A 22538-nucleotide genomic window follows, 5' to 3' on the forward strand; every position below is an offset into this window, starting at 1 on the left:
TTGCTATCTTAATAATCCATCCATCCATCCATCCATTATCTTAACCGCTTATCCTGCTTTCAGGGTTGCAGGGATGCTGGAGCCTAATAATGCACACTTAGAATAACAGTAAAATACTGAGCCATTGACTTAAGACTAGGTTTTGTTGGTCAATTGCGCAATAGCTTTCTGCTGCCTCAAGATAACAATGTGGCTGACCATACCTCATTTTAAGACCAACACGCCCATGGGCAGTCACATGGGTGCAAGTAAATTTGCTATTTAAATAATGGGGACGCTGGATAGGAAAATGACAACTGTGTCAGTCTGAAACTAGCAAAGACACTTGTGGTAGGTGCACTTGGCGTCACTTTGCGTCAGGTGTAAGATGGAGCCCTTTGCGTTTACCGACTTAAATATTGCAGAAATACAATTTAAAAGCTGTGGATTTTTACTGCATGTGCACATTAAAACAATTTTTTTCATTTCTACATAACATGATGGCTCATTTGACAGAAAAAAAAGAGGGCTCAAGTGGATCCATACAGCTACTGAGAATAATAAGGAAACAGACCTAGGTTCTGTTCCCACCCAGGTTCTTTGTATGAGACATTTTAAAGTTTGGAAAAATAAACAAGTAAATAGATTAATTAAAATAATAAAAATAACACGTGCTTACTTGGCAGCCACGAGGCGAGCACGAACCACAACGTAGTCTCTTGTTGCTGGGTCATCAGTCACAGTTTCTGTACCTGCCATGTACTCCTGGACCGTCTCTTTCACCTGATTGGTCCCTTGACGGGCCTTTATTCCTGCCTTGTCCTGTCATACCCAACCAAATAGTACGGAATAGTATTAGCCTTGAACCTCAAACCATCAACGCAAAAATAATTTAATATAGTCAGAGAATTAGAACTCCTGTCCATTTACTCAAGGTGTCAATGTTAGTGTTTTGAGGGTACACTTGGCAATTTCAGGTGCAGCAAAGAGTCAAATATTGACAACAGTAATGAGCAGTATCCATGTTAATGGCATTCTTGGTACAAGGCTAGCTGCAGCTCAACAATCAACAGTACCTTGGAGCGAGCCTTGACTTCTAGGAGCATGTTTATGTCTATGGGAATGTGGGACGCCTGCATCATTAGACAGAGCCAGGCACCCATCCAAGGACAACTGGCTGCCACCACATACTGCTGGGGTGCCTGACGCAACAGCTCCATCCACACCTGATCAGAGTTTAACATGAGTATATTGTAAACTTAAACAAACCATATATTTGAGTAATATTAATTGCATGATTAAAGCAATGTTTAGCTTAATAGCTGTGACTTGTGACCTCTTTATAATAAAGCTGCAGTCATGGTAAGTCAGTGTCTGAACATTGTGATAACACAAACAGATGAACTTGACAGGGATATTGCACACCGAACAAGTAATTACTGCAATACCTTATGGTTAACTTTCTTGCACACTGCATACTGTATTGTGCATTAGAAGGCAAATATCAATATAGATAAAAGACAGTTTACCAGCAAGTGTTATCTAGATATTGCATTGCTGTAAAGCCCCTTGAGGCAAATTTGTAATATTGGGCTATACCAATAAAATTGACTTGACTATTTCATCTGACATGTCAACATAATGATAAATAGACAGATTTAGAAATATAGACATGCCCTGGTAGCTGTCAGTATGAGTTATAGACCAATATACATAACATGTGTATATGGCTACTTGTATAAAAAAAATGAGAATGAAACAAATGTGAAGGAACTGGTAGCAATCGTAGGTAGTGGGAATTTATGTAAAGCAACAAACCTTTTGGATGAGGTCTAAAATTTCCAGATTGCTCTCCAATATGCAGGACTGGAAGATGTGCCGCAGCATATCTTGGAGGATAGGGTTAAGCCAAAGTGCACAGCCCTGGGGATAAACATTGAAAATCTCATAAAACATCCAAAATATGAGCCCATGTTCAACACTGAAGAATTAAAAGGATGGTTGTTCAGCTACAGGCCTAGAGAATATAGCACTTTATAAAAAGGTATATATATAAAAATAAAAAACAGCTAATGTTTACTTACTTGGTTAACACTGTGCAAGTTAATACTTTATTTTGATTTCCCCCACCACAATACATCCGTTTTATATTACTTATCTTAATTTAAAAAAAAAAAAAAAAAAACCCTAACCAGTCAGAATGAAGCAGAAAACAAGATTAATATCTTAAGTCATGTACTTAAGTATGATTATGAAACATGTAATATTATGGCAAAATTCGAGCACAACCATTTTGTCACAAACATTAAAATCCAATTTCTCTGTTATTATAAACCAATAATATTACCTGGTCAGCTTTGGACAGCAGTGTGAAAAGGGTTTCCAGAGCTGCCCGTCTGACTGATGATATGGTATGCCTCAAGAATGGCCAAACTCGAGGGACAAGAATTGTCAATGACTGCTGCGTGCTACATGAAGCAAGAAAATTTCATTTATAATGGATATACAGAAAGAGTGAATTAACAGTTAAAATCATAGTTGCCCAAAGCTTAGCAATTCATGACCAGATTAGTTTTTCTTGCTTTAAGATCAGTGAACCATGACTAAATCTTGATTTTATTTTTTTTTTGTCATGATAAGCCATGGTTATTTTTCCATTTAAACTGCTTCTTAAGGGACCCCAATACTTGTGTAGAGCTACCACCTACATGGTTGTATATTTATTCTAATGGTTACTAGTGATGTATTGTGTAGCTCTTGAGCCAACAGTTGGGGTAGAAGGGTGCTGGAGTGGATTTCACAGATACTTACCTGCAGTGTCGCACTTGGGGGTAGGTGAGTAATGAGGACAAGAGGGTCATTATGCTGTTGGTAGAGGCTGTGAGGTCGTCCAACTCCAGGAGAGCATCCCATAATGTGTTCACTATGAAGGGTACCTGAAAAAAAACCAATAACAATCAGAAGTTCTAAAGTAAGGAAAAAAGAAACACAACCTATGTGACAGACACAATAGAGGTGTTAGTACATATTTTTTGGACTGTAAGTCGCTGTTTTCTCCCTCGTCTAGTCAGTCCTGCGACTTAAACTCCAAAGTGACATACAGTTGTGTTCAAAATAATAGCAGTCCAACATCACCAAGCAGATCAGTCACTGTTTTTGGTAGAAATTATATTTCTACATGGCAAATAACTTACTAGTAGGTGTAGTAGAGTAATAGAAAACCAACAGACCCAACAGTCATGACATGCATGCTGCTGATTCTGTGTAATTGAATCATTAATTGAAAGGGGCGTGTTCAAAATAATAGCGGTGTGGAGTTCAATCAGGGAGGTCATTCAGCTGTGAAAAAACAGGTGTCAAACGGGTGGCCCTTATTTAAGGACAAAGGCAGCAAATGTTGTACATGCTGGTTCTAGTGCATTTCTCTCTGAAAATCTGAGTAAAATGGGTCATTCCAGACATTGTTCAGAAGAACAGCGTACTTTGATTAAAAAGTTGATTGGAGAGGGGAAAACATAAAGAAGTGCAGAAAATGATAGGCTGCTCAGCTAAAATGATCTCAAATGCTTTAAAATGGCAATCTAAACCTGAAAGACGTGGAAGAAACCAGAAAACTACCATTCAAATGGATCGAAGAATAGCCAAAATGGCAAAAACTCAGCCAATGATCAGCTCCAGGGAGATCAAAGAAGGTCTCAAGTTACCTGTGAGTACTGTAACAACTAGAAGATGCCTATGTAAAGCCAAGCTTTCGGTAAGAAGCCCCCGCAAAGTCCCATTGTTGAAAAAAACGACATGTGCTTAAGAGGTTACAATTTGCCAAAGAACACATTGACTGGCCTAAACAGAAATGGCGCAACATTTTGTGGACTGATGAAAGCAAGATTGTTCTTTTTGGGTCTGCCGCAAACAGTTTGTCAGACGACCCCCAAGCACTGAATTCAAGCAACAGTACACTGTGAAGACAGTGAAGCATGGTGGCGCAAGCATCATGATATGGGGATGTTTCTCATATTATGGTGTCAGGCCTATTTATCACATAACAGCGATCATGGATCAATTTAAATACATCAAAATACTTGAAGAAGTCATGTTGCCTTATGCCGAAGAGGAAATGCCCTTGAAATGGGTGTTTCATCAAGACAATGACCCCAAAGACACCAGTAAGCGAGTAGCATCTTGGTTCCAGACCAACAAGATTAACGTTATGGAGTGGCCAGCACAATCCCCGGACCTTAATCCCATAGAAAACTTGTGGGGTGACATCAAAAATGCTGTTTTTGAGGCAAAACCAAGAAATGCAGATGAATTTGTGGAATGTAGTCCAATCGTCCTGGGCTGGAATACCTGCTCACAGGTGCCAGAATTTGGTCGACTCCATGCAACACAGATGTGAAGCAGTTCTCAAAAACAGTGGTTATACAACTAAATATTACTTCAGTGATTCACAGGAAAGCTAAATCTTCAAGCATTTTTCCGTTTATACAGTAAATGTTTGAGTTTGTAAAAAAAATGCAGACACTGCTATTTTCTTTTGAACAGTCTAATATTCCTTTTTTTCCACTTTCTGTAAAGGAATAACACATTTTCTAATTTTTTTTGTTCATGTTTTGATTTGGAATAGAATGTGCAGTGTTCCCAATGCATTTGCGTGTATGGAAATAAAAGCTATTATAAGGATTTTGAGCTTTACTCACTTTTTTTACACACACTGCTATTATTTTGAACACAACTGTATACAATGTAATTTTGTCAGCTGAATACACTGCACTTCAACTGAGGCCACTCAATGGCACTGCTTAATCTTGTGACTCAATTGAAAATACTGTACTAGAGGACTGTATTGGGTTCTCGTGGGACCCAAAATTCTCAGGAGCGGGCAGTCAAAAAATAAACTGCAGGTAACCAAGTGCTAGTCAAGTCAATTTCATTTGGCGGGAAAAGGAGGAGGAAGGGGAGAAAAACAACTCAGTGGGCAGTGACGGTTTTCCTGGTCGACTTTGCACTTTTTCGCACAGGCTCCATTCTTGATTTAGGACCGATATTATCTGTGACTTAGCCAGTGAGTTGCTCTGTCTAGTCATGAACCGTAGAGAGCGTGGAGTACGTCTTACGCCTACGCATGCTCTATGGCATAGGTCAAGTGTACGGTGTGGGGCGAGGTCGAAATAAAGTAGAGCACCACGCACTTTATTTCACATGTTGCCCACTTTATTTTGTGTCATGACAGATGCATTAGTGCCAATGGGTCGACGCAGGCCAGATATTTGGCTCTCGCAGGCTACTTATTGGGGTTCAGGGGTCTAGGACCTGAGCAACACGACCACCATCACCCATGTAGACCTGCCAGGAGGACAGACTACACATGCACACAGGAGAGACTCACATCACACCATTCACTTACACAGGAGAGGAGTCAAGTAAAAAAAGTCACACATTGGCGTGAGAGAAGGATACAACATTGAAACAAGATAACAAAATTATATGGATTTATAAGATACGTAAACAATATGATGAGGATGCCAAGCAGTGTCCAGGTGGCGACCACCGTCACCATGGAGGCTTGAGAGGACAGACTACACATAAACATGGGGGGAAACTCGTATATCATGCCATTCACATACACAAGAAAACATTCAGAGAGAGAGAAAAGACATACGAGAAAAAAGAACGGTTTCCAATAGTCCATTCAATAGTCCATTCCATACTACATACAATAATAGTCCATTCCATACTATAATCTCGCCGGCAAATCAGAAGAATTGAGTCAACAAATGAAGTTGAGGGGCATCCGGGTAGCGTAGCGGTCTATTCCGTTGTCTACCAACACGGGGATCGCCGGTTTGAATCCCTGTGTTACCTCCGGCTTGGTCGGGCGCCCTTACAGACACAATTGGCCGTGTCTGCGGGTGGGAGGCCGGATGTGGGTATGTGTCCTGGTCGCTGCACTAGCGCCTCCTCTGGTCTGTCAGTTCAGGGGGGGAGGGGTAACTGGGGAGAATAGCGTGATCCTCTCCCATGCTACGTCCCCCTGGTGAAACTCCTCACTGTCAGGTGAAAAGAAGCGGCTGGCAACTCCACATGTATCGGAGGAGGCATGTGGTAGTCTGCAGCCCTCCCCGGATCAGCAGAGGGGGTGGAGCAACGACCGGGACGGCTCGGAAGAGTGGGGTATTTGGCCAAATATAATTGGGGAGGAAAAGGGGTGGGGGGGGATCCCAAAGGGAAAACAACAAATGAAGCTCAAAGTAGGTTATTACAATCTACTACTACTACTCGGCTGCTCCCGTTAGGGGTCGCCTCATCCGTTTCCATCTCTTCCTGTCCTCTGTATCTTCCTCTGTCACACCCACCACCTGCACGTCCTCTCTCACCAAAGTAGGTTGTTACAATACAAAAGAAAAATGAAGCAAGTTTGACATTTGGAAAAAAAGTCTCAGCTGTTACCGACAAAGATGGAAATGAACTGGACTTTGTTAGTTGTGACAAATGTGCAAGAGTACTGATCTACAACAGGCACAAATCTGGCACCTCTGGGTTGAGGCGACATAGCTGTTCCATTCTCCCCAGTCAAAGTAAGTTCTCCTTCAAAGATAAAACACTTCTTCCTGCACATATTAAACAATATGCTACCGAGAAATGTGTCACACTTTGCTGTAGAGACATTCGGCTATATAACTTTGTCGCCGGTAAAGGCTTTGTTGACACAGAATAAAGCCTTTGTCATTGTACAGCATACAACGTTGATCGATGCGTTAGACAGGGAAATGACACAAATAAAACAACCTCAGCGAAACAAACAAACCACAGCTAACAACACATGATCTAAAACAATAAGTCCATCCATTATGCAAGCCGCTTATCCCAACTGGGGTCACAGGATGCTGGAGCCTATCCCAGCAGTCACTGGGCAGCAAGCGGGGAGACACCCTGGACAGGCCGCCAGTCCATCACAGGGCCGACACATGTAATTTTGCCCTCTGTTAGGTGCACTTATTGCACTAGTATGGATGCAATTATGCAGTACAACGTAATTTCGCTACATTATTACTAATAGGTATGCATCTCTTTATTAATACTACACAGTAATGTTATCCCTCCGGGACGGGAGAAGACACAAATCAATGGAACTCTATTGTGCGGGTGTGAATGGTCAAAAGGTTTGCGGGTGTGGGCGGGAGTGGACACACACATTGCAGGAGTACCAAAACATAAATGTGACTTACACACCGAAGCGACATGTTTTTTTTCCTCGCAACAATGGGTTTTTTGTTGAATGCGACTTATAGTCCGGGAAATACAGTATATGAAAACAGCATGACCAGGGACAATCCACAGGTGTAAAGCCGCTACATTATTCACAAAGATGAATTTTCTGACCTTATTGGGCAGAAACTGGACCAAGCCCTCCACCACAGGGATGAGAGCTGCAGCTGCCACAGCTCTCACGTCGTCATCAAGGTCTTGTAGGCCCTCTGTTATGGCAGGAAGTACCCGGGGCAGCAGAACTGAGATCAGGTCCTGAGACATTAAGAGAGCATCAGATGGAGACACTGAACACAAAAGAATGCATAATAATAAAAAAAAAAATCAGACAAGGTTCTTAGTGATAATTTTGAGGGGCACATTCTTTTACAAGAGAATTTAGAAGCACAAAAAAAAAATACGGATGCACTAAAAATAACATCCCTAGCTCAAAATGTACGTGCCCCCTCCAAATCTCCATTAGTGGCTACAATTAAATGCTATACATATAAAGTAGTATTAAAGAGTTTAAAATACAGTGGAAATGGTACACTTGATCAGTTTACAATAGGACAATTTGAAATGCTAAGAGAGCAGCACTGACAATGTAAGACCATGCAAAGTCATGCAGCCCATAAAGCTGGTCACTTGCAATACGCTTGTCTGTATATCAAAAATGAAAATCAGCCAATCACTCATTCAAATCATCGCAGCCGCGGTACTACTATTCATGATAGCTTATGCACTAATTTAAATAATTCCTGAGGCAGTAGATAGTGCATGTATATAAGCATATCCCTTTAGTTCCAAAGAACTATCTCTTTAACACTCCATGTTGTAGAGTGAGATCCCTCCTCTGTTGCTCTCCCTGAGGTTTCTTCCTACTTTTTCTCCCTGTTTAAGGGTTTTTGTTTTTTTTAGGGAGTTGTTACTTATCCGATGAGAGGGTCTAAAGACAGGATGTTGTGTTGCTGTGAAGCCCACTGAGGCAAATTTGTAATTTGTGATATTGGGCTATACAAATAAAATTGATTTGAATTGATTTACAGTTTGCCAGTGTTCCTAAATATGAAATGCATATGATAATGTGTTTCAAGTTGAGATATAGGTAACATCTATATCATCTCCCTGATAACCTCCATCATCAACTCCTCTCTGTCCACTGGTACAGTTCCCTCTTTCACTGAAGGTTGCCATAATCAGACCAACTCTGAAAAAAAAACTTGATTTAGATTCTACTGACCAAAACAACTACCGGCCTATTTCCAATTTACCATTCATCTCCAAAATCCTTCAGTGGGTAAGCTGCACCTCAACTCCAGATCTACCTTGACGATAATAATCTCTTTGAACAATTCCAATCTGGCTTTCGCCCCAAACATAGCGCAGAAACAGCCCTGGTTAAGATCACAAATGACCTCCTTGTGCAGCGGACTCCAGTCTACTCTCTATACTCATCCACCTTGACCTCACTGAAGCCTTTGATACTACAACATCCCATCAGCTCCTCATGGATCGTCTGGCTAGCATTGGAGTTGGGGGCTCTGTGTATCAGCGGTTTGCTTCCTACCTTACAGACAGGACACATTTTGTACAAATTCTGAATTACCGGTCAGAAAGTCTGATAGTTCCTCATGGAGTTCCACAGGATTCAGTGTTGGGGCCACTGCTGTTTATTATTTACCTCCTCCTTCTTGGCAACATCTTCCAGTTCTATGGTATCCATTTCCACTGCTATGCTGATGATACAAAGCTTATGTGTCCACTACGCCCACTTCCACTCTCCCCTCTAGCACCCTCACTGCTCGTCTCCATGATATACAAATATGGATGACTAACAATTATCTGAAATTCAACAGTAGTAAAACTGAGGTACTTCTCATTGGTACTAAATCTAAATTCTCAAAAACAAATATTTGCTCACTCCCCATTGCTAGAGCTACCATATCTGTCTCCTCTCAGGCTAAGAGCCTTGGTGTTATCCTCGATAGTACCCTTTCCTTTTTCAGTCTTATAAACAATGTCTCCTACAAAACATCTGCAAAACATCTCCAGACTACACCCTGCTTTAACACAACACTCCACAAAAGTTTTAGTCAGTGCTCTGGTCACATCACACATTGACTACTGCAATGCAATCCTGGCAGGCATCCCCAACAAACTTATTCACCGACTTCAACTCATCCAGAATTCTGCAGCACGGACACATTCAAAGTCCACTTACCATGTCTCTCCCCTGCTGATTAAATTACAGTGGCTTCCTGTGTCACAGTGGCTTAATTTTAAAATTTTATCATCAACATTCAAAGCTCTTCATAATCTATCCCCTGCTTATCTCACAGACCTCCTTCACACTTACACTCCATCTCGCTCCCTGCAGTCTTTACCAGCAGGTCTATTGGCACTACCAGCCATCAACCTAAGCACAATGGGTGCCAGGGTTTTCTCCTATGCTGCTACCAAACTCTGGAACTCCTTACTGGACTTCATTACAGAATTCAAAATTGCTCTTAAAACCCCTTTTTAAACTAGCATACTCACTTTAACAGCATCAAAGTCATCTTTTTTTTAAACTCCTGCTAATGTATACTCTGTTACTTAGTGTTTTATTGTTGATTGCACTAATGTTTTTTTACTACCTTGTTTTATTGTATTTGGTGTAAGGTGACCTTGAGTGTCATGAAAAGTGCCTTTAAATAAAATGTTTATTAATAATTATCATTATTATTATTATTACAAATCTCAATTGAAATGATAGGGGTCTAATCTTGTTAGTCAAGAACATATTTCACGACAGCGTTTTCAATATGGCAGATCGAAATAGCCACTCAAAAGAGAGGTTTTGGTAGTACCTGCTACACCAACTACCTGAAAGCAGAGCACACAAACACACATTGTACCTGTCGAACAGCCAGAGCATACTTGATCCCAAGCAAGCCTCCATGCCGGACTTCCCATTGGTCCTCGATTAGCAGCTTCAGTAGGATGTCCACTGTCATGGAAACCCCACTCTCAGTCATGTGTCGAAGGGCAACACCCAATGTTTGGGCACAGGTCTCCCTGACAGGCGCTACCACCTGTGGAAGGGAAAAAAAATACATTCATAATTAAGACAAGGACAACAGGGTAAACAAGAAAGTTTCCACTGAGGTTTGTACAGCAGATTGAATGAAATCATTTAAAGCAACACAAATATTAAGCAGACATCATACGTCAGCATCTGGGTCAATGCTGATAAGTTAAGGTTGGTTGGGTGACTCACCTCATCTGATACAAAGTCACCAAAGCGATCCAGAGCGAAGACACAGAGCAGTCTGATGACCACATCTTCTAGCCACTCCTGATGCTGCCGAGACATCTAGCCCAAGCCCAGATCCAGTTAGCCACATGTAAATGCGAATTGTTAACATTGACAAAAAAGAAAGAACTCCAGTAACCCCAAAAGAAAGGGTACCTGTTCTGCAGTGCATCCCACCAGCTTCCCTCCCGTTGCACCATAGGACTTGAGAATTTCCCTAAGACCTGTGCCTGCACCATGGCGAACCTGTGAAACAACCAGTTGCTTTCAATCTTGCCATGCAGACGTGTTTATTATAAGTTAATAAAATATAACTTGCAGTTCATTTTGCAATGATTACACTTTGATTTTTAATCTTTAGAGCCTGCAGACACTTTTCTGTAATAAACATTTGGTGCAATACAAATGGGATTACCAAACAACTGTAATGCAACATTTAATACTAAACTAGTGCTGGGCGATACAGAAAACAACACGATAATCATCGGGAATTTAACATGACAGATATCATGATATCCGTTTACATATGCAAACATACCATATTTATGAATCCAACTGAGGTTCATCACATTGAGCTATTCGGAAATCTAAGGTACATCAAAACAAAATAGTTTTCAAATAATAACTTCGATATTTCAGACGTCATCTTGTGTGAAATTTTTGGGGACAAATTCTCATTATTATTAATTTAGTCAACAAAATTGTGTATCACAATATGACAATATCCGAATTTCATTATGATAAAATACCAATTGAAATATGATCAAATATTCAATTATAGCCCAGCCCTATGCTAACCCTGCACTTACCAGCAATTATCTAAACCATCAATAAATAGCGAACAAACAGGATGGTAGCAGTACTGCTGATATTCCAAAAGCAAAATACATGTGCACTGACAGGGGTAAATACCTGAAAGGATTCTGTGCAGAAAGGAAATCTGTTTTGTATAACTGATGTCACTTTGTATGTAGCTCTACACCCTTGTGTGTGATGGCCCCTAGTGCTGTTAGCACCATTACCGGTGCTCACCTTCACACAAGCGTGCCACTTAGTATATGAAAAGGGATACTTCAGTTTCCAGGGTTTTTATTTTGTCTTACTTACAAAAACTCAAGACAAATTCATGGATTACTTTTTTATGTCTGCGCATGTAGTCTGAGGTGGACCCTTGCGCGGGACTGTTTTCTTAATCCTGCTCCCGCTGAATTTCTGCCCATCACCGTTCGCTCCTGCAAGGCGTGTGTTATACTCCCACCCACTCTTGCAATGTGTGTCCACTCCCACCCACAAACATTCTGATTATTCACACCCACACAATAGATTTTGTGTCTTCTCCTGTACCGCAAGGAAAACATGTTATTTTACTGTGTAGCATTAAAGAGATGCGAACCTGTCGGTAATAATGCAGCGAAATTACGTTCTAGTGCATAATTCCATCTTTTACATCAAATTTGAAGTCGCGGCTTTGTTCATGTCTAAGTTTGTCTTCGTCTGATGACTGGGAGTACTGACGCTGGATTGGCCAGGAGAGCTTGGTCTGCTGCGTCCTGTGGGCCCAGGGACCACGGCCCTGCCTGGACAGGTAACAACTGAGGGTGGGCTGACAGGACACAGAAGCGGAGCAGGCTAAGCTAACTGCTAGCCAATGCAGACTGGCAGTTCCAATAATCCCGAGGACAGTCTGACGGCAGCCTCGCCTAGCCTTTACATAGTTTTGATATGATTGGGTTATGTGAAACATGGCTGAAACCAAATGTTTTCCTTCCCTTAAATGAAGCTTCCCCACCTTACTATACTTATGCCCATTTAGCTCGGGCAAATAAACAAGGCGGGGGTGTTGCCTTAATATATAAATCTATTTTCAATCTGACTTCTAGACTTGAATCTAAACTCCAGTCTTTTGAGTCTCTTATTCTTGGTCCATCTCCCTCAGCCATGAATAGACTCGGCTCAGTCCAAATTGTGATACTCTACCAGCCTCCTGGCTGTTACTCGTTATTTCTTGAAGAATTTGGAGAATTTGTCTCAGGCCTTGTTACTCACTCTGATGAAATTCTAATTCTAGGTGATTTCAATATTCATCTGAATAAGGCTGCTGATCCTCTAAGTAAAGCCTTTCTGGCACTAGTTGATATTTTTGGGTTCACTCAGTTTGTTCAAGAGTCGACTCATTGCAGTGGTAACACCCTTGATTTGGTTTTATCTAAAGGAATAGCTGTTTCTGATCTGAATGTCTTACCAACCACATCTGCAGTGTCTGATCATTTTCTCATCAAATTTGAATCATTATTGGCCTGTCCAGTTAATGTCAGCACAGATGAAATTGCCACTCGCCATATCGGTCCCTCCACTGTAGCTGCATTTGGCCAGCAGCTGACTGAAGTCTTGGCTCCTTTCACTGTGGTAAATGACTCTGTTGAAATTTCACTAGTGACTTAAATGTGGCCCTCTCTAGTCTCCTCGATTCAGTTGCACCTCTGACTACCAGAGCTAGGCGACTAAAGAGGCCTACACCCTGGTTTAATGATGAGACACGTGCTCTTAAGCGGACCTGCAGGAGACTGGAATGTAAATGGCGAAAATCAAAATTGGAAACCTTTTACCCATCGTGGCACGAGTGTTTATTGAAATTCAAGCGTGCTTTATCTGCTGCAAAAACATCGTATCTCTCTCACTTAATAAATATTAATAAACATAAACCCAGATTTCTCTTTGACACTGTATCTAAACTTACTAAAAAGCAGTCGTCTATTAGCTGCTCACCATTCACAGCCCATGAATTTCTAGATTTTTTTCTGCAATAAGGTTGAGGAGATCTTAAACAAAATTAGTTCTTCAACTCCATCTACTCCTGCAGATCCTGTCATACTAAATTCATATCTACACAATGAGTCACTGTCAGTTCCAGTTATTACAGCTTTTGAGACTATCTCACTTGATACTTTGACTAAGTTCGTGTCAGCTTCTAAACCAACTGCTTGCCTACTTGATCCCTTACCAGCAAAACATTTTAAAGACCTCTGGCCTTTTCTTGGATCTACAATGCTAGACATCGTTAATTTATCTCTTACTACTAGCATTGTTCCCAGCAGTTTTAAAACAGCTGTGGTTAAACCTCTACTTAAAAAACCGCACCTTGATCCAGGGTCTCTTAATAACTATCGGCCAGTCTCTAATCTTCCATTCTTCTCTAAAGTACTAGAGAGAGTTGTGTATCAACAACGGCGATTGACTCTGATTCCACTTCTGTGCTTCTACTACTGGACCTCAGTGCAGCCTTTGACACCTTGATCACTGTATACTTTTGGATAGATTAAATTGTAATTTTGGTGTCTCTGGCTTAGCTCTCTCTTGGCTTAAGTCCTACTTATCTGGAAGAACACATTGTGTCTGCTATAATAATATTATATCAACATTTTCTGACATTAAACATGGTTTGCTACAGGGCTCAGTACTTGGCCCTCTACTTTTCTCTCTTTACATTACACCTCTTGGCCAAATTATACGCAGTTACGAAATAAATTTCCATTGCTATTTTGATGATACTCAGCTGTATGTGCCTATAAGGGCTGATGATCATACTCAAATCACTAACTTAGAGGCCTGCTTGGCTACTGTGAAAAACTAGATGTCACTTAACTTTCTGCTTTTAAATTCAGATAAAACCGAGATGCTAGTCATTGGCCCTGTTAGATACAGACACCAATTTGATCAAGTAACGATAACAATTGACAACTCTGTGGTTTCACAAAGTGTGGCAGCCAAAAATCTTGGTGTTACGTTTGATCCCAGCCTTTCCTTTGATAAGCACATTAAAGAAATCACCAAGACTGACTTTTTTCATTTACGTAACATATCTAAAATTCAGTCTTTTCTCTCCATGGCTGACGCAGAGATTCTAATACATGCATTTGTTTCATCCAGACTTGATTACTGTAATGTTCTGTTCTCAGGTCTGCCACATTCTAGTACTAAAAGTCTTCAGATGGTTCTGAATGCTGCTGCTAGAATCCTAACTAAAACTAGGAAATTTGACCATATTACACCAATTCTTGCCTCCCTTCATTGGCTTCCTATCCGTGTTAGATCAGAATACAAGGTGCTTCTGCTGACTTATAAAATCCTAAATGGGCTTGCTCCATCCTACCTGTCCGATCTCCTTAAACCTTACATGCCATCTCGAGCACTTCGTTCTCAAAATACAGGGCTCCTGTGTGTACCCAAAGTTAAAAAGAAGTCAGCTGGTGGCAGGGCCTTTTCCTATCGGGCTCCATTTTTGTGGAATAAACTGCCTGCTGCCATCAGACAATCGGAGTCTGTGGAGTCCTTTAAATCCAAACTTAAAACTCATCTTTTTGCCTTAGTTTACAATTAGTTGACTTTAAGTTGAGTGCTTCACAACCTGTACCGGATGGCGGGTTGGTTTTCTGTCTCAATGAATTTACCAACCACTCCTCTGCCGACGAGATTATCGAGTATAGATTATGACGAATTGATGACTTAATTGATTATGGCTAATGACTATTGCAAACTGTTCTCTTCTCTAACATGTCTTTTCTCTCTCTCTGAATGATGTCTTCCCTTTCTCTGTGTTTGAATGGTGTCATGTGAGTCTCTCTTGCATGCATGTGCGGTCGGTTCTCCTCCTAGGTCTCCATGGTGATGGTGGCCCCCATTTGGATGCTGCCTGCCCTTCCACTACTCACCTAAGTTTTTCTTAGTACATGATGATGCTGGTCGCGTGGCTTGGGTCCTGGACTGCTCCGTTGGCACGTGGACACTGCTTGGCATCCTGTGCATCATGTTCTTCATAAATTTTATGTCCATAATAATTCTGTTATCCTCTTTCAATGTTGTATTATGTAAATTGCATGAACACAACATCCACAGCACGCTGTCCGTCTTGGGAGAGAGATCCCTCCTCTGTTGCTCTCCCTGAGGTTTCTTCCTATTTTTTCTCCCTGTTAAAGGGGTATTTTGGGGAGTTTTTCCTTATCCGATGAGAGGGTCTAAGGACAGGATGTTGCGTTGCTGTTAAGCCCACTGAGGCAAATTTGTAATGTGTGATATTGGGCTGTACAAATAAAATTGATTTGATTTAGCCTTGTCTGTATTTTTAGCGTCAACGTGTGGAGTGTGGGGAGGTGTGTCAAAGGTGTCTGGCTGGGAGAGCTAGTGTTGGATCGGCTGAGGGAGCCTGGTCTGCTGCGTCCGGTGGGCCCAAGGACCACGGCCCTGCCCGCAGAGGAAACACCTAGGGCGTTCTGACAGGACGCAGAAGTGGAGCAGGCTAAGCTAACTGCTAGCCTATGCAGACCGGCAGTTCCGACAGTCATCCTGGCTGGCGTTAGTTTTCCTTGACAGTGATTTTTTTTTTTTTTGTTTAGTTTGGACATACGTGTTAGTTTGGATATATGTGTTCTTGTAGTTCTTATAGTTTTTGGAAGTGTGTTTTTGTCTGTGTTGCACTGCTGTGGGCTGGAGGAAACGATGTTTTGTTTCATTTCATGTGGGCAAGTGCATGAAATGAAATGACAAATAAAGTGTTCCTGATTCCGCCAAATGTCTTTACAGCAAAGTGTGACACATTTCTCAATAGTATCTTGTTAAATATGTGCAGGAAGAAGTGCTTTATTTTTGATTGAAGGAGAGCTTATACTTTGACTGGGAACAGAGCAGATATGTCGCCTCAACCCAGAGGTGCCACATTTGTGCCTGCTGTAGATCAATACTTTTGCGCATTTGTTGCAACTTACAAAGTCCAGTTCGTTTCCATCTTTGCGAGGAACAACAGAAATGTCTGCCTTGCATTGCTTTTGTATTGTAATGACCTGCTTTGATCTTTTCATTTGTTGACTACGTCCTTCTGGTTCGTGCTAGCTAAATCCCAGGACCGGCAGTTTATTTTTTTACCGCCTGTTTCCACCCACAGCAAAATTAAAACTGCCTGTTCTCACGAGATTTGCATTGGGTCCTGCAGGACGCTCAGGACCCCAATCCCAATTCAGTCCTCTGGTCTGAGGGTACGTTGAATGGTATGCTTAGCTCAATTGCTGGAGGTCTCCTTGAGACCCGAGCAGCTCTTCCCAAGTGAGTGAAAAGTACACCTTCTCCAGACCCAATTGTTAATACTTTTTAGTTGTTAGCCTAGCATTAACATTTTTTCTTAACCAACATTTTCCTAAAGCAAGCAAAATCCTAAAAACTGGATTAAAAATTTTTGTATTTAGCATCCATCCATTATCTTAACCACTTATCCTGCTCTCAGGGTCGCGGGGATGCTGGAGCCTATTCCAGCAGTCATTGGGCGGCAGGCGGGGAGACACCCTGGACAGGCCGCCAAGCCAACACACACACACACACACACACACTGGTTCATTCCTACGGATAATTTAGTATGGCCAATTCACCTGACCTACATGTCTTTGGACTGTGGGAGAAAAACAGAGCACCCGAAGGAAACCCACACAGACACGGGGAGAACATGCAAACTCCACACAGAGGACAACCCGGGATGACCCACCAAGGTTGGACTACCCCGGGGCTCGAACCTAGGACCTTCTTGCTTTGAGGTGACCGCGCTAACCACTGCGCCACCGTGGATTTAGCATGTACTTTTGAAACATTGATAAAGAAAAATTAACAACACTCTAAATAAGTAGGATATATACAAAAAAAATCCAAGAAATCAAACTATCCCTTTAACATACCTTGCTCTACTGTGTATCAGACTCTGATGAAGGCACGAGCCAAAATGCATAATGTCATGCTTTAAGTCATTAAATTCTAACTGCAAACATATACGAGTGCCAGGACCTGGATTTGCTTAATGCCAAGTGTACATCACATGACTTTTAAAAATACTGTAAAGGGAGAGCAGCTCACATCTAATGACTGCCTGAAAACAGTCTTTTAAAAATCATTGTTTATAGAGTGTACACTAGGCGATTTAGGAAGGACAGCGAATCACAGGATTTTTACAAGACTTTTTACAAGACCTTGCACTGTTACAACAATTTGCCATGGCAATGCAGTGTACCGGGACAGTCATCAGCATTCGTCAGCGCAACTGGTCCCGAGAACTGATTTTCTTTAAACAGGTGAGAAAAGTTTGCCAAACACCTTCACATAATAATGCCCACCTGCTAGCTAATATGTTATTTTGATTATAAACATGTAAAAGTAGGAGAGCTACAGTGTTCAGAGGCAGTTAAAATAAGTGGAAAGAAGGTGCTTTTTGGACAGAGGGAAAACATCAGAATAGATCTTGCACGACCTTTTATGTTTCTCCTCTCTGTCGTGGTAAACTAGGGGTCAACCGATATGGGTTTTTTTTCCAGAGCCGATGCAGATTATCAGTAAGTTATGACGGCCGATAATTGATATTTGGGGCCGATATTCAGTTGCGGTAAATGTAAAAAGATGTGTGCCAAAATTTAGAGCAGCACAAACCCCAACACAAGGCTGCTTTTAAATGAAAATATGTTTGATTGAATTGTGTGTAAAACAGAAAATATTTGAAAAAATAAAGTGCATGATGTTCAAGGCACTAGATAACAATCTGAGTGGAATTTTCTAATTAAAAATAAATAACTTCCAAAACATGAAAATGGAATAATTAAACAGCATGGACAGCAGGAAGTACTTTGATCAAACTGAATAATTATAACATTAAAATAATTCCACATAAATTGGTTAAACTGCTCCCAGCAGGCTTTGACTGAACTGAATGGAAAAATGTACATTAGTGTCATTATGTTCCCTTTCTTTTATCTTTCACGTTATAGTTTGGGTTTTTTTGAAATGGGGTTGCATGAAGTACTTATTAATAGTCGGTGTATTACCTGCAGTAGATTGGAGTCTGTATGCTCCCAGTCTAGAGATTCAGCAGCAGGAGTAGTCGGCACAGAAGTTGAGGAATGGAACAAAACCCTCCCATGTATTTTTTTTTGTTTTTGTTTTTTTCACGATTTGGTTATATACGAAAAAATATGCCGATTATGATAATATGAAAAATGACAAATATTTAAGCCGATAATTGGCCAGACCAATAATTGGTCAATCCCTATGGTAAACATATGCCGTGAAGTTAAAAAGGCAGTCATGTTGCTGCCACAGCTCCACCAACATCTTTTCTAGTTGTTTCGTCCACTCCTTCCCCGCCATGTTTTTGGTTGTGTATTCTTCTTCCTCAGGTTTAACGGCAGTTGGCATTTGGTTTCATTGTAAACTCATTCATTGCCAGTTGGCAATCCATGCGAACAGTTGCGTCACTGCACGTCCGACAGACCCCCGACAAAATCAAACCATTTGAAATGATCCAGTAGGTCACCAACAATTTCCAGACTGGAGCGGGACAGAAAAATACCCTCTTTGGCCATCTCACATTACAGGACTGTTAAAACTGACAAACTCAGGATTTTGTGACGATTTCTTCAAGATTATTCTGCGACTGTAAAATTAGTCAGAGTTCCGTTGGGGACTTAACATCGGGACAAAAGTCGGCTGATGTACACTAGCCTTAAGCCATGCAACCATCCTTTTGTGGTCTTCATTTAGCTTAATCTTTTTTCAAAGAATAGTGTAGTTCCTCGTGTGCAAGCTATACTTTTTGTAATTCCAACACCACTTGAACTGTATACTATCAAATACAAATTAATGCAAAGTAATTAATGAACGCTTTGTCCTTACCTCCCATGAGGGGTTGAAGAGGTCATTGCAGAGCTCCTCACAGAAACTCTCCAGTGGCCACTCATGTATCTGAAGACAAAGTAAAACAGCAGAATTGCGCTCATATATATATATATATATATATATATATTCACAAGGACTTCAATGCAATATATACTGAGCACTTGACATTGAAGATTTATTTTTTTTTACAGGCAAACTGTAGAATGAAATTTGATTCCTCACCTCTTCCAAGAGACTGGACCCATCTGGAACATTATCGATTAAGACTTTAGGCTCTGCTGCTGGTTGGTCAATTACTACATTGGTGGTTTTCCTTCGTTTTTCCTCAGGTTCACCTTCAAAACTGTCGTTGCTACAGGAAGAACACCGATCAGTCATTTCCCCAAGTCCATTATCTTGACATTGAAGCCATTATTCAAACACAAACAAACGGAAAACAAATGCCACAAAGGCCTGCAAGAAAATTCAACAGTAACTATGGATACCTTTTTTCATTTGGATCAATATCTCTGGATCTTTGTTTTGCCACTAGCTTGGCCATCCTCTTAGCTTTATTCTTCTGACGACTGCTCATGCCCGGCCGAAATTCTGAGTCGATTATCTCAGCAGCCTGCATTGGCTGAGGAAGAAAAACATTAACACTTATATCAATTTTAATAGAAATCCTACATACAAATTTTAGACAGTGGGTATTTCCCTCGGTTTCTAGCCACATGTAGCCAACACAGAAAATAAACTCTTATACAACATCAGGTAGGACAGTTCCTGTTGCAATGTAAATGTTTAGAATTACAGTGAAACAGGGATGGCCATGATGCAAGTCACTTCTGTGACTAGGCACCGCATCGCTCCATAAAAACAGCCAAAGTCACAATATGCGTGTCAGGTCTCAGCCTGCCTGCTTTTTGGCTCAGTCATGTCATGTTCCACATGGCAAGGTAAATCAGGTATCGAAGCCAGTCAAAATATCTACCTACCAACCAAGATTCACATGCCAAGTGCAGAACTGACAGTGCCACCACATTCAGCCCCATAGTCTCATTCGAAAACAATATCCCAATCTGACCAATTGTTTATTGCAACAGTAACAGCACACAAAGGCATGTTGCTAATCTAAAAAAAAAAAACATGGAAAATTTGAATCAGCATATTGTTTATTAGAATTTAAAGAAGCAGAGTCAGACTTATAGGTTTCAATGGACAGACATGGCTTGTTTGATAGACAGGGATAGTTTGTCGATCCCTGGTTCAAAATATAAGGTAAATACTACTGGCCTACTGTAAACTCAAGGCAAAGAGGGAGTTTCGCTGCTTGGCCTTTCATTAAACATATAATGAACTAAATGCTTCTTCAGAGATCTGGTGAACTAGCATTATGAGGCTTGAGTGGTGGGACTCACCGTATGGTTGCGAGAACTGGAACCAGCTGTGGCCTTGCCTACATGGGACCTAAACCCACTGGATTGGCAAGGGTAGTCTAGGTCCTCATCGTTGAAAAGCTCCTCTGTATCCATGCCAATAGCAGCACCAATGTCCAGGCCCAACTTCCTCTGTAGGAGCTTCCTCTGGCGGGCCAGACGTTCCTTTGGGTCCACCTCACCTGAGTAGAGAGACTGGAAGTTACAGCCAAGCCAAATGTATTGTGCACAGGTGTAAGAATGGTAGCAGGGTGTTATGTGAAAACTATTTTGCCAGACCATGCACTTATGAGGGTATGGACAAGAAATAGCAATTCTGGGGCCAAATGCAAGCAGGAAGTGGGATTGACTTAATTCTGCTGCTGACAATCTGCACGAGACAAGTAACTATGAAAGTCTCCTACCACTTTCTTGATATGTAAAGTAAAGGCAACTATATTTATATAGCACAATTCAGCAACAAGGCAATTCAGAGTGCTTTACATAAACTATAAAAGGCATCACGAAAAAAAAGATTTAAATACAATTGTAGATAGAAAAAAACAAAAACGGCAAAGCTGAACTTGACTGAATAGTGAAATCACATGTTGGGAGGACAAATCAGTGCCTCACGAAAAACCAAACAAGTAGGTCACAAGCAATAAGGCCGACAAAATTTTCTCTCTTAAAATCAGAATGAATTTCTGGTTAGCTAGAATAAAATAAAAGTATATAGACCAAGCAGTGGCCCAGTGTATTGTCTGACACTTATGTCGAGAACAAAGGCCAAAGTCTTCCTAAAGTGAGGGGATGATGACACAAAGCCTCAAAGGATTACTAAATTAATATTACTAAAGTGCTTTTTCATGAGTACAGAAGAAAATGTTACTCACAAAAGTAGTTTAGCTCACAGAGCCATGACAGAAGGCCCCGCGCTTACAATATCAACAGCAACCACAGTTGTAGGGAGGCAAAAACTCTGACTGAGCCACTTACCCAGCGAAACAAAGCTGTCAAGTTCTCAATGAAAAACCAGATTATCCAGCAACTGAGCCCATTATACCAATAACCATAATAACCATGAGTCAAACATCATATGACTCAGTTTCCCTTTACATGGCTATTGAATATTTTGCAATTAATTAGGAGGACATGCATCCATCAGTAGACCATCCCGTAGATCTTCTTGTAAATGTGAGAAGGGAGGGTAATTTTACTTTTAGACTACGGTCACACATGCGCGAATACAGGCGATGAGCTGAAATTCGTATTTTGTTGTGCTGAGTGTGGGCAGTGCAGGATGTGACGCACAGAGAAATTAATTTGCTGGTTTGTAGTTTGTTTGAATGATTGTGGGTCACACGAGTAGTTGTTGGTTTTGCGATGGGAAAATGTACATTGAAGTCCAGAGAAAGAAAAATGTTTTCATTTGTCTCACTAGTACATGTTATCATACTTTCATGGACAACTACGGAGTAAGAACATAGGCGTACAATTTATATAAATTAGCTAGCTTAGCCAAGTTGAGCTAGCTAACAAATACCGTGTCTCCCCGCCTGCCACCCAATGACTGCTGGGATAGTCTCCATCAACCCCGCGACCAGGATAAATGGTTTGGATAACGGATAGATGGAAACTTTCCATTTATTTATGTTCAATGCCTTCTCCTATCTCACTGCCAGCTAGGCAGCATCTCTCTTGTAGAGCAGCTTGTAATTTTCATGGGCAATGTCATACAATACTGGCTTGTTAGACACAGCAACAATCAAAGTCTCCTCCATCCTGGCTCACCAAGAAAACTACAACAAATTACAGCCAAGTGGGGTCTCTCTCTCACACACACACACACACACACACACACACACACACACACACACACACACACACACACACACACACACACACACACCTTTGCTATTGGT

At 41.1% G+C, this 22538-nt stretch overlaps 1 protein-coding gene across 1 annotated transcript in view; it reads right to left on the bottom strand.

Annotated features, from left to right (window-relative positions):
- btaf1 (BTAF1 RNA polymerase II, B-TFIID transcription factor-associated) overlaps positions 1-22538 on the bottom strand; it is a 50998-nt gene that overhangs the window by 24675 nt on the left and 3785 nt on the right. The window contains exons 5-17 of the mRNA XM_056291608.1: positions 20620-20819; positions 19705-19838; positions 19442-19571; positions 19217-19285; positions 10679-10768; positions 10487-10582; positions 10125-10301; positions 7360-7500; positions 2791-2915; positions 2327-2447; positions 1798-1902; positions 1056-1205; positions 659-801 (exon numbers count right to left, since the gene is read on the bottom strand). Coding sequence (XP_056147583.1) covers positions 659-801; positions 1056-1205; positions 1798-1902; positions 2327-2447; positions 2791-2915; positions 7360-7500; positions 10125-10301; positions 10487-10582; positions 10679-10768; positions 19217-19285; positions 19442-19571; positions 19705-19838; positions 20620-20819 — 1681 coding nt within the window. The remainder of the gene's footprint in view (positions 1-658; positions 802-1055; positions 1206-1797; positions 1903-2326; positions 2448-2790; positions 2916-7359; positions 7501-10124; positions 10302-10486; positions 10583-10678; positions 10769-19216; positions 19286-19441; positions 19572-19704; positions 19839-20619; positions 20820-22538) is intronic.

Source organism: Lampris incognitus, chromosome 13 (assembly GCF_029633865.1).
Source record: "Lampris incognitus isolate fLamInc1 chromosome 13, fLamInc1.hap2, whole genome shotgun sequence".
Taxonomy (NCBI): domain Eukaryota; kingdom Metazoa; phylum Chordata; class Actinopteri; order Lampriformes; family Lampridae; genus Lampris; species Lampris incognitus.